Source organism: Ostrinia furnacalis, unplaced genomic scaffold (genome assembly GCF_004193835.3).
Source record: "Ostrinia furnacalis isolate ACB-3 unplaced genomic scaffold, ASM419383v2 OfSCF1001, whole genome shotgun sequence".
In the NCBI taxonomy this organism is placed as follows: Eukaryota; Metazoa; Arthropoda; class Insecta; order Lepidoptera; family Crambidae; genus Ostrinia; species Ostrinia furnacalis.
This window is the reverse complement of record NW_021131240.1, coordinates 152,146-165,465: the sequence shown is the minus strand read 5'-3', so window position 1 is coordinate 165,465 and position 13,320 is coordinate 152,146. Positions and strand designations below refer to the sequence as shown.

At 37.5% G+C, this 13,320-nt stretch overlaps 1 protein-coding gene across 1 annotated transcript in view; it reads right to left on the bottom strand.

The window, feature by feature from the left end:
• Positions 1-360: 360 nt before the first annotated feature.
• NGR-A24 (neuropeptide receptor A24) overlaps positions 361-13,320 on the bottom strand; it is a 135,491-nt gene continuing 122,531 nt past the window's right edge. Inside the window, exons 7-10 of the mRNA XM_028301841.1 lie at positions 5,515-5,665; positions 3,761-3,957; positions 2,282-2,421; positions 361-498 (exon numbers count right to left, since the gene is read on the bottom strand). Coding sequence (XP_028157642.1) covers positions 440-498; positions 2,282-2,421; positions 3,761-3,957; positions 5,515-5,665 — 547 coding nt within the window. The 3' untranslated portion in view covers positions 361-439. The remainder of the gene's footprint in view (positions 499-2,281; positions 2,422-3,760; positions 3,958-5,514; positions 5,666-13,320) is intronic.

Here is a 13,320-nt window from a genome sequence, read left to right as displayed (position 1 = left end):
AAATGAAATTAATTTTAGTTTTGTGCCCGTATCCCTCAGGCGTCGAGGTCGTGTGGCGTACATCAGTAAGCTGAGTGTGAGTTTACATAAAAAAATGTATGAAAATTTTAGTTTTTGAACGTTTCCCTCTAGGGGCGCTGTATAATCTGTCATACATTTTACTGACATTTTTTGACATTTGATGTAAACTCACACTAGGCCTCTGATCTACATTAAAACAAAATGATTAAGTAGTTTAGAGTTCCCTCCTAAAGTCCTAAAAGGTAAATAAAAGCTTATAATAAGGTTATAAATTAAATTAATTTAGTTTTGTGCCCGTCTCTCAGGCGTAAAGGTCGTGCGGCGTTCGCGGCGCGCGCGGGGTCGCGCGTCAGATCCACGTGCGTTCCACGTGCGGGTGCGCGTCGGGCGCGTGTTCGGGCGCGCCGCCGCGCCGCTGTCAGGCGCTGCTGACCAGCGTGTTGTTGTACGTGCTGTGCATCGAGATGCGGATCGTACCTGCGGACGAGAGCGGCTCAAGCTTCTGAAGAGTTAACCCCCCAACACGAGCGTAAGTAGTTAAAATGTTGCATCATTTCTGGATCTTTCTCATCAGATCATTCTCATCAGGTCACTCGTCGGCCGTTTGGTGTAGAGGTTCGAAACGGACTACTATTCCGGAGGTAGCGGGTTCGATTCCCGCACAGTACAAACATTTGTATACATGAGAACATATATTTTGTTTGTATTGGACTGGGTGTTTTCTATGTAGGTATAATAAGTATGTAGGTATTTACAAAAAAAAAAAAAGTATTTAAGTATGTTTATATCTGTTGTCTATAGTACCCATAGTACAAGCTTTGCTTAGTTTGGGACTTTACGTTAGGTTAGGACCACGAGTTTACGTTAGGTGTGCTCGCTAGCGACTGCGTAAAAAAATGACATTAATTGTATGACATATTGTGCAGCGCCCCTAGCGGCTACTTTCAAGAAAAAAAATCTTCATAGAAATTTTTGACGCCTATTCGCTAGCGAGCACACCTAACGTAAACTCATGGTAGGTACACTGATCTGTGGGCTTACCATGAGTTTACGTTAGGTGTGCTCGCTAGCGACTGCGTAAAAAAATGACATTTAATTGTATGACATATTGTGCAGCGCCCCTAGCGGCTACTTTTAAGAAACTAAATCTTCATAGAGATTTTTGACGTACTCGCTAGCGAGCACACCTAACGCAAACTCATGGTAAGCACACTGATCGAGAGAGTCCTATTGAAATGACACATATTTTTTATCTCTCAAACATCGAGACACTTCAGTTAAATATTTTGCTTGACAGATATTCTGAACCCCTTGGTCTGCAGTTGGATACAAACACTGAAACAGCTCACAAACCGAAACCAGCCCTCATAATTGAAGGTTGTGACTTCGGTCAGTAAGTTACACAATATCAAAGTCAGTGGTATCAAACATTTTATGATTTGACGTTTAGATCAATAAAATGGAGTTATCAAAAAACAAATTCATGCTATGTTTCCGAATCAGATTGTTTTTGCAGAAAACAGAATAAGAGTAATAAAAATTACGATAGATCTATGAAAACTACAAAGAAATTAAAACTTTTGTAGAAATTAGATGATGGTAACTAAACGTTAAAGTTAAACTGATGCTAGATGTTAAAAGGTTTGTATGGAAAATTAAAATTTTGATACCACCGACGACAAAACACTACATCAAAGTACCATGTACCGACTCAACACGCCGGTCTCGGACGGTTGTCGTCATGACGTCACCAAGCGGGGATGGAGGAGCAACTGTTAGTCTACCGAGATGACCAGCCTAACTACTAGTTAAGCCAATCCAATAATGCGAAATTCATTTACCCTGACTTCTATTTTCGTATTTTATTTGCATGCAGCAAGTGGGGGGAGCCCGGCGGCTTTTTGCTGAATTTGGAAGATTTCGACGTCACCTTGAATATACCTAGGAAGAAGAAGCACCCATCAATAGCGACTTGTCTTTCCCAGGTAAGGTAAGCAATTATACAACAATAATCATCAATTTAATCGTCATAAATAACAAGTAATTTAAAATAAAGATTGCTCTTATTCTTACAAAAACAGGGAAAGAAATGCATCAGTCTAAGGACTTATAATAAATTGTCCATAAGTGACCAACGAATAATGTAATTGGTTGATAATTGTGTGAAAATCCCTTTTCATTATCCCCCACGTTACCGATCAACGATTGCGTTAAAAATGTTCAATTAGCAAACACCAAGAGAACAAACCGCTCAACTTACTCGTACCGTTCTTCCGGCTCGGCGACAGTGAGCGCATGGAGCGGTCCAGGCGGTCGGCGCCGAACGGCCGATGCCGGCTCAGCCCGCCGCCGCTGAACGCACCGCAGCACCAGAAGAACTGCTTGAAGCCACGCCGGAATCTGTGCATGGGATGATTCTTATAGACCGTGAACCAAATTGGGCATACTGAAAACCGGCGTTGTAGCCCTTTAGCACCTTACTGCGGAATTTTGAGGAATATTTGTTATTTCATGTGAACCTCTTAGAAAGTAGTACATGTAATGATTACCCAAGTGGATTTACTTTGTTTGATGTATAAACAACAACATCACAACAAACAAGTTTTCCAAGAAAGAGTTAAATCATCTCAAAACATTTCGTAGATAGATACCGTGTGTGTCTAATATTAGATTTAAAGCGTAATCGAACTCGCAAACTTCTTAATAAGCCTTGACATGCTCTTAAAACTAAAAGTAAACACGTCGACAAGCGTAAACAAGTTCACGCTCCAAGTTTCTGAGACCCAATTCAAAGATTTATTTATTTACTTGCATACATTTGTAATAAACTCTGATCGTATTCGTATTTACAGCGTTTACACTTTAAAATGCTTATTTTGGGAATCAATAGTAGAAGTTTCATTAGTAAACAATTGGATACATGTAAGACAAACACTCGAGTAATCTAACAAACCGAATCTTCGGGCTATTACGATCTGTTAGCCTAGGGGTCTACAAACATTAATAGAAATTTGTAGAAAAAATGATTAACAGCCATAGTTCATTCATGTTGCTTAAATAAAAACAGGGACTAATCCCCCAGACATCTCTCAACCCCAGAACTGAAATTCCTAAATACCAGGATCTACAGTTTGGCCGCCAATTAATTACAACCAGTGAATGTTGAACGAGTAGTCCCGGGGGATAGCTTATTGGTTGGGCCTATGTCCAAATTTATCTTCCTTTTCTTCGGTGGCTCCAACTCTCAAAATTATCTAGCTGCATGAGATGGTTTCCCACCAATCTGTTTATCGGATTCGGGGCCAGCACCTTTGCTGGAGCCAAGTGGCCAGTGTTAAGTGTCACGCGAAAAACCTCTATAGAAAATTAAGAAGAAAAAACTCGTTGTCTTGGAACGTCTGTCAAATGTGAAAAGTCCGCTGAATATAAATTTAAATAATCAAAACAACAAGTAAACCGCAAGAAATATCGACGGGTCGACCCTCGAAGCCTGGTCTCCGTCTCCTGATCCGCAGGTTGGTGGTTTCCGTTTTATGCAGCTGTATTTTTGAGTTGTTTGGAGTCACCAACCGACCCCCGCATCATCTTTCTTCTCCGCAATTTATTCCTGGTGTGGCTATTTACACGCCACACCAGCTTACTATCTTGAAACCCAACGAATTTAATCAAAAGAATATACGAGGCGTAGCAGTCAATTAAAGCGTGCCCAAAAAAATCAAAGTACATTCAGATAACTTACTTGGAATTCATCCAACAGTAGATGATGGGGTTGTACATGGAGTTGCTCATCGCTAACCAGTAGATGGCCAGGTATATCTCCTGGATATGCGCGTAGTTCACTATGTCCGGGTAGTATGACGTCACGAGGAAGTACACGTGGAACGGCAGCCAGCACACCGCGAATATCACCACGACCACAATCATCATCTTCACTACCTGGTGGATGATTAAAATTGATGAGTATTATACGCCCGTATTCACAAACAATGCTTGCTTAAGTTAAGCAGCAAATCGAACGCACAGCGTTAAATAGAGCTCTGTGATTGGTTCATGCGTCCACGCGTACTGTGAGACGTCATAGTAATGTTTGTGAATACGGGCGTAAGTATTATTTATTTGTGGATCTTCTTCTTTGAAGTGGTTTGTAATAACTGAGGTCATTGCTTGAACCTTTTAGCCAGGTTTAACCATTAAAGGATTTTTTTAGGCAAATTGATATTTATGATCCTAATTTACTTAATTTATATGCTCTACCTGGAAATCATGACGCACATAAAAAGGTAAGGCACTAATTTTGACTCAAAAAACATTGTCAATCACAAATAACTGCCCAGTGGAAAATTACAAAGTCGAGGATTTCGTAAAGTTTTATAAGTTTGATATTAGGAAAAGCGATGAAGCACTTGATTAGTTCGTCGGGTCTATTCGAGTAGCAAAATCAAGTTAAAGAAGTCTTACAAAATATTATAATTGAATATCAAAAAGTTACTACTTATTGAAAAAGTATTTCACTTCTTCGGTGAGAAAACTCAAAAGCGTAAAAATAATAATTGCGACTTAAATAAGACAAGAAAAGGAGTTACGACCCACTTTTGAAAAGGGTTATCTACTTCCTATAACGATAATCATACGATTACGCTTATGCTGACTAAACAGTCACCCGCAGTTTAAAATAATCTTCAAAGAGAACGACTGATAAATGTTAAATCCTTCTAATGCAGCCGGCGTGTTATTGAGCAAGGTCTAAAGATTAAAATCCTCTGCAAAATGAAATTCCGAGTTACATTTTCAAGGCTGTATTATTTGTACTGGTGTTGTAACGAAATTTGTTAGTCAGAAAGCTGAAATTTCAAACAAATGCTGTTGATTTTTCGGAAAGTCAAATATTAGTATGCATTTATTCAAGATGAGAAGGTATAAATCAAACACATTTGTTTTATTTGAAGAAGCGAAGTCTTCTTTGTTGCGAATTTTAAACAAACGAAATGTGATTTATTTACCAGTAACAACATTTGCGGGGAATAATTTATTTTGAAAACAGAAAGGTTTTGCATTTAGGATTAATGGATTGGATTGGATTTTCGGCAAGAAATATACAAAAGCACCATGACTTCGACATAGCATCTGTGTAAAAAGTTATGATGACTGTTCTGTTTTAACCTCCCCATTAGCACCCATTAGCTTCCTACTATGACTACGAGATTTCAGGATACAGGATACGTTACGATTCTGGCTTACTCTCTCCGTTTGCTCTCGACTTTGCCAGTGCGTGCACTAGCCAATAGACTGCTAGCCCCACAGCCCACAGTTTGAATCCTACTTCTGGGCAAAAGCACGGGATAAGTTACGATACTGTGCTTACCCTCCGTTTGCTCTTGACGTTATCAAGCTGCCTCTGCGTGCACTAGCTCCCTTATGACTGCCATCGCCATAGCTTGAATTTCACTTACGGGAAGTACAACAGAATGGGATAAGTTAAGATTCTGTACTTACCCTCCGTTTGCTCTTCACGTTGTCCAGCTGCCTTTGCGTGCATTCACCTATGGACTGTGAGCCCCATAGCTCCAGGCCCACACGGGAATAGGTGTATGACATCGACATGATCGGCAGGAAGTATGTTAACACCATGAACGCGACGTTGTACCTGCGAATTGGACCATTGATGTAGTTCGAACGAAATCACCATTAAAAACGGTTTTTATAAGTCACGCCAGTGAGTTGATGAATTCGAGATTCAAGATTCATGGAAAAACTGCATAGGTTTTAAAATTGCCTCTAATTAAGGCACCCGGAAGGCTACCTACAGACTTTGAATCGGCCGATAGTTTAAACGGCTTCCAATTTGTCTATGGCAGTGTTTTTCAACCTTTTTCATGACGCGACCCCCCTAGCATGAAGTGAGTGGTGTCGTTAGATTTGTCTTAATCGTGAGAGTGACACTGGCTATATTAAAGTAGAAAAAATCAAAATGGCGGATTTTAGGCGCCATAATGTCTTAAAAAAAAATTTTTCCCCAAAAATTTACGGAGTGATTTATCAAAATAAAGGGCTTTTTGAGTAGTTTACAAAAATGCACGTTATTTAACTAAAAAGATTAAAATAAAATTATTATTGAATAAACAAAAAACCCAACTGCGTAAAAATGAACTAAAAAAACAAAAACAAGACAAGTTAGTGTTCACAAATGCAGTCGGAGGCATCAAATACATCACCAACAAAAGAATTAGTCATTGATTATCTTTTTAGTTCATTTTTACGCAGTTGGCAAGCTTTTTTGTTTTCATGCCTTTTACAAAGATGTTGTAGGGACAGAATTCTTCAATCTATACAACATTTATGAATTTGCATAATTAGATTTCGGATTAATCTAGCTTTAAAACTTTACTGATTTTTTTACTGAGGTAGTTTTTACGACCTCTCGCGACCCCCCTATAGAGGCTTCGCGACCCCCCAGGGGGTCGCGACCCACAGGTTGAAAAACACTGGTCTATGGAATGGTCGCTACCAAATCGGTGTAATGTAGGTACTCACATAACATAGGTTCATACTGAGTAACAAGCCCGGCTTAACTATCGGTCGACAAAAAATCTGTAGTCTACGGTAGGTATGTGTAATAATAGACATTGAGTCAGATCCAAAAACCAAATTAATTATTAAGATTTGCAGTTAAAAAACAACCTAGTTGGCTGAAAATGACATGAAAAATTTTGTCTGACTATAAATTAAAAATGATTTATTGTTTTAGAAAAAACTAAGTGTAACTGCTCATAAAGTTTCCAAGCTTCGATATAACTCCCACCAAAATCTCTGAACTAATCCGTTTCTAATTTTAGATTGGCGTCTCTTGACAATTAAATCAAAACTTCAAAGTTATTAACGCCGAGATGAATTAATTAATAAGTCTCTTCTGTAAGATTATTTAAATCTTTTGATAACAATGCAGGCTTAGGTTTGTTAATACTATGGTAGTTAGTGTGTTGATAATACATATAACTTAAGTACTTTAATGGAGGAAAACGGCTATTACGTAATATTTAGATAATAATATGAATATTTGAACTGCTGACTGTCTTTTTTTATTTTTTTATTTATTGTCTCATAAAAGTTACATCGATTTTACTAAATACTAATCTGCCAAACTGCTTAACAGTTTGTCGGCAGTCGTTCTCGTGCTAACTGTTATAAGTGTAACTTATTGTACATATTAACTACTTAAGTAATAATACACACATGCAAAATTGGTTCATACAGTCGCCAGTTGTCAGAATTAATAATTAACTTTAGATGTGCTAAACAAATAAAAGGCCATCCATCAAACTAATAATAGAGATTAATTTTAAACTTTGTGCTGAAACTTTGGTGATACTCGTATATTAAATTTTGACCTCAGAAAGTCAACGTCCAACAATCATTTGGCTGGTAATCTAATAAGTACTTAAAGAGTGATTTGACATAAGTCTATTAATGAATTATAACAATTAGTCTGGCTGGATGATAGGCATAAGTCTGCATAAAATATAAATTAGACAAAGTTTCATTGATATTGCGACTAGCCCGTATTATCTTTTGACTGTCAATTTGTATTATTCTATTGATTTTTTTAGGTGTTAATTACACTGCCCCAGGTGATTTCATTGAAATATCTGATGCATTAAAGAAAAACCAATACAGTTTCGGAAACTACTCCAAATAGGTATTGGTAGTTGTCTAAGGGCTAAGGCAAGCTATACTGAGACAATACATGTTTGTAAAAAAGTGTCAAGCTTAGGTACATGCAAATAAACAACGTGACATAGAATAAAACCAAAACTATTTGAGTATAGAATATGATAACGTATTAGATGTAACATAATCTTAATTTCTATACTTGGTGTGCCTTTGAGCGAACAATTTCCCAAACAGTACTTTTGTTCGCTTTTACAACGGTGACAGTCTGCCGGATAATAAGACCCGAGTTCACAATAAAAAAGTCCCTTAACCCTAGATAGCTAACCTCCGTCGATTCGACGGGCATTGAAAAGAAATAACGTTGTAACTTTTTAATGCCACGTCCAAACGTTTTGTCCCGACTAGCCAACTCAGAGGCCCGGGAGTCCTTTGCAGTGGTGTAGGCAGTGGACAGGTAAGTTTCATAGTTTTCAAGATATTTGATCTTTGCCCGTCGTTTCGACGGATGGTTAGCTTTACCGTAAGTAATTTAGTTCGAGTGCCCGCATACATTTTTTTTAATAATTTGAGATTTTTTTTAGATTTTCATCTTGTTTTCATTAAAAAACGATAAAATAATAAATATAAATATAAAAATAAATNCGAAACTTAGTACAATTCTTCTTCATACTCCTGGGCAGGTTATAGGATACTTAGGAATTCCCACGGGAACGGGCATTAGCGGGAAAATCCTTTTGTATGAAAAATCTAAACCGCTTAAGTTAGACGCTTGAAATTTGGCAAGCAGATACCTTAGTAAACTTAAAGCTTAGTTATAACAGGATATTGCAAAATTCCTACGGGAACGGGAGTTAGCGGGAAAGAACATTTGTATGAAAATATCTAAACCGCGTAAGTTAGACGCTTGAAATTTGGCATGCAGGTACCTTAGTAAACTTAAAGCTTAGTTACAACAGGATATTGCAAAATTCCTATGGGAACTGGAATTAGCGGGAAATTCCTTTTGTATGACTGACTCACTGACATACCCACGCACAGCCTAAACGGCTAAACGTAGGCACTTGAAATTTATAAGGGACGTAGCTTAGGTACCGTAGAGTTGCACTAAGAAAAGAATTTCCGAAATTCCCACAGGAACAGGAATTACCGGGAAAATCCTTTTGTATGAAAAATCTAAACCGCTTAAGTTAGACGCTTGAAATTTGACATGAAGGTCTCTTAGTAAACTTAAAGCTTAGTGACAACAGGATATTGCGAAATTCCAACGGGAACGGGAGTTAGCGGGAAAAAACATTTGTATGAAAAAATCTAAACCGCGTAAGACAGATGAAGGGTGTAAAATGGGATCCACGCGTACGAAGTCGCGGGCGGCCGCTAGTAACTAAATAAATAAATAAGCGACTTTTAAATTAACCAGAAAATCTTTACAGCACTGTCGTAAAGCATTGGGGGAGGCCTATGTTCAGCAGTGGACGTCCTATGGCTGAGATGATGATGATGACTGTCGTACAACGTACACCTTGGTAATTTTTCATTATGTCAGAATTAATAATTAACTTTAGGTGTGCTAAACAAATAAAAGGCCATCCATCAAACTAATAATAGTTAGAGATTAATTTTAAACTTTGTGCTGAAACTTTGGTGATACTCGTATTTTTAAATTGCGACCTTCGAAAGTCAACGTCCAACAAACATTTGGCTGGTAACCTAATAAGTACTTAAAGAGTAATGTGACATAAGTCTATTAATGAATTATAACAATTAGTCTGGCTGGATGATAGGCATAAGTCTGCATAAAATATAAATTAGACAAAGTTTCATTGATATTGCGACTAGCCCGTATTATCTTTTGACTGTCAATTTGTATTATTCTATTGATTTTTTTAGGTGTTAATTACACTGCCCCAGGTGATTTCATTGAAATATCTGATGCATTAAAGAAAAACCAACACAGTTTCGGAAACTACTCCAAATAGGTATTGTAAATTGTCTAAGGGCTAAGGCAAGCTATCCTGAGACATGTTTGTAAAAAAGAGTCAAGCTTAGGTACATGCAAATAAACAACGTGACACAGAATAAAACCAACACTCTTTGAGTATAGAATGTGATAACGTATTAGATGTAACATAATCTTAATTTCTATACTTGGTGTGCCTTTGAGCGAACAATTTCCAAAACAGTACTTTTGTTCGCTTTTACAACGGCGACAGTCTGCCGGATAATAAGACCCGAGTTCACAATAAAAAAGTCCCTTAAACCGGTCACATTGTACGAACGATAAATTTGAGACGAATTCGCGCTCAAATCGAGGTTAGATATTGTGATAGCTAACTTTGAGCTAACACTCAAAGTCGGCTTTCTTCAAACTCCACTAAGCCTTGTTCGCACTGGTCAAGTAATTTAGTCAAGTAAGTCGCTTTTAGTAACTAGATAACCGTTCGCACTGTGGTCGACAAGGTACAGATTTTATAAGTGATTAGTGCTTTTTATCTTCTTCTAATCGTGTCGACAACAAACCTACACAGTGTCAGCCAAAAACTCCGCCACGAAAGTGGCGTTGTCAGTAGCCTTCATTAAATCTTCCTGCGTGCAGTTGTTTGGGCACGCAGGGCACGACATCATTATAATAATAATATAATAAATATTCTTAGACATTTTACACTGCGCTTCTAGTCCCAAACTAAGCAAAGCTTGTACTATGGGTACTAGACAACGGATATAAACATACTTAAATACTTTTTTTTTTGTAAATACATACTTATTATACATAGAAAACACCCAGTCCAATACAAACAAATATGTTCATGCACACAAATGTTTGTANAAAGTTGATTTTTGTGTCACTTGCGCTAAAAAGAAAAAAAATATTTTATGAGTTTATTACTTTTAATGTTTTTACGTACCATATTAAGTCAAAAAACCGATTATTTTATTTAAAAATTTCATTGATATTGCATGTCAAAGTGGTTACTTACAAAATGTTCCAATTTCTTTAGAGGTCTAAGAAAAAATATTTTAATTTAATTAATAAATAAATAATGTGAATTTAAATAATGCACATTTATTCACAAATATGTGAAGGAACCAAACTGTAAAAAAGACTTAGATTTTTTAAATTACTTCGTCCAAAAAATAATGTTTTTTTAATACCCGTCATTTCGACGGATGGTTAGCTTAAACAGGGTACGCCGGAAGGTTAGCTATCTAGGGTTAAACCGGTCACATTGTACGAACGATAAATTTGAGACAAATTCGCGCCCAAATCAAGGTTAGATATTGTGATAGCTAACTTTGAGCTAATAACACTCAAAGTCGGCTTTCTTCAAACTCCACTAAGCCTTGTTCGCACTGGTCGATTAATTTAGTCAAGTTACTCGCTTTTAGTAACTAGAAAACCGTTCGCACTTTGGTCGTCAAGGTACAGATTATAAGTGATTAGTGAAGAAGAAGATAAAATATCTTCTTCTTATCGTATCGACAACAAATCTACACAGTGTCAGCCCTAAAACCCCGCCACAAAATCTTCTTGCGTGCAGTTGTTTGGGCACACAGGACACGACATCATGTGCTTTGTCAACTGGGGAACAAAACCACACACAAGAATCACCACCTGAACACTACGGCCGACCTGAGTCCGATGTCTATTTAAAGACTTTCCAGGTAAGCCAGGGAAGCGTATGTCCAGGTAGAGGACTCTCAGACTTTTATGAACTCGACTAAATCGACTCGTTTCGAGTGAGACAGAAGGGACCTGTGGTTCTGTTGAGGGGTGCAGCTGCTACTTGCCCGTCAAAATAGAAAAAAATGTATTGACTCGACTTGTATCCTACTCGATTACATTTTTGGTGTCTTACACGTTTAGCAACTAAATTACTCAACACTCGACTAAGTTATTCGACTAGTGCAAACAAGGCTTTACAGACAAATTACTCTTGATTATTTCAGTTTGCGCCAAAAGTCGGAGTTATCACGCCAATAGGCCATTAGTGGGCTAATCTTAACTTTGCTTTTGAAAAGCTTGTCCGGTCTATATCAGAAAAGTAATTTGTCTTGGAAGGTGGTAGAGTGCTTACTGCAAATTATATGTATGTCAGAACGTTTTTATTGGGATTTATAATATTACAAAGCTCAATCAAGTTGTTCTATGTCCACCAGCTATCTACATATATTACTACACTCTGTTGTTGTAAGTTTTTTTAAGCATTTTGTTGTGTACCTGTCGGTAATTTTCTTTATTAATAATAATCGTAGGACGTCCACCCACAAGGTAGACCGACGTACTCATAAAGGTATTGTGGAAATCATTGGGGGAGATCTATGTTCAGCAGTGGACGTCCTATGGCTGAAATGATGAATCATCATCATCATCATCATCTCAGCCATAGCCCCATAGGACGTCCACTGCTGAACATAGGCCTCCCCCAATGCTTTCCATGTTGCCCGGTTGGTAGCGGCCTGCGTCCAGCGCCTTCCTGCTATCTTTATGATGTCATGATGAATAATCATTTATTGCTTCATAAGTGTAAATAGGTTTATAAGGGCCCTCTGTAAGGGCCCTACATTTTCGTAGAGTCAATACTTTGTCAAATGTAGAAGAGAAATATCGATTGAGATTGTATCACCAAATTAATGTGGCATTTTATATGTCCTAGACGTAAACAAATGGTTCAATCATCAATCATCAACAGCCCTTTACAGTCCACTACTGGACTATGAGCCTCCTCCACTATAGTGGAGGGTTTTGCCATAATCCCCACGCTTGGCAGGCGGGTTGGAGATCGCAGTTTAAAAGATTGATGTTTGTCAGAGAGCGCTGCTACCCGTTCTCTGTTTGATGTGTAGTCCCTAAGTCGCAACAAATGGTTACTAAACTCAATTATTTTCATTATCACGTTTTTTCATCAAAACAAATTATAGTAGGTAATGGACGTTAAATGGAGTTTGTCTGTATATAATTGTCTGAATTAGTCAAACTGTACTGCTTCATAATAGCCGTTTCCAGGCTGGCGCCCAGCAAACATAAATTAATGTCTTTCTTGTTCATTCAAATGTACAAAAGATACATTAAAAATCAAGGACTTTGTGTACATTGCTAGAAATGAAAATACTTGAATAAAAATATTAATCAAACTGACTTCTATTGACTTGTCGTGTACTCAATACCTACTTCCCGTTATTGAAGAGACGAGCTCATAATATCTAGCTAAACAATGTAATATTAATAGGGGCAATTATGTCACAAAATATTGTTCTCTGAAGTTTCTAAGGCCTAATAATTTGTATAAAGAAAATAGAAAACTTATTTGTTATAGCTCCTCTAAAAATCGTCCCCCATTCGACATGGTTTTAGTATTTGGGCTCCAAAGCATTATTCTTCTTATGATGTCTAGTCAGCGTCAAAAATTTGGTGACACCCATAGTAGGCAATAAGTTCGTAACACGTCTTTGTTACAATTGCAATAAGGTTGTGTTAACTTAACAATAAATAAAACAATTAGGTTGAGTTGCACCACCTGACTTTGACCGTAACTATAACGATAACTGGTGCTTTTTGCGTGGAGTTTGACAGATTTTTGACGTTTGTCAAAGTTAAAGTAAGATGGTGCAACCTAGCCTTAGACAATTTAAAAC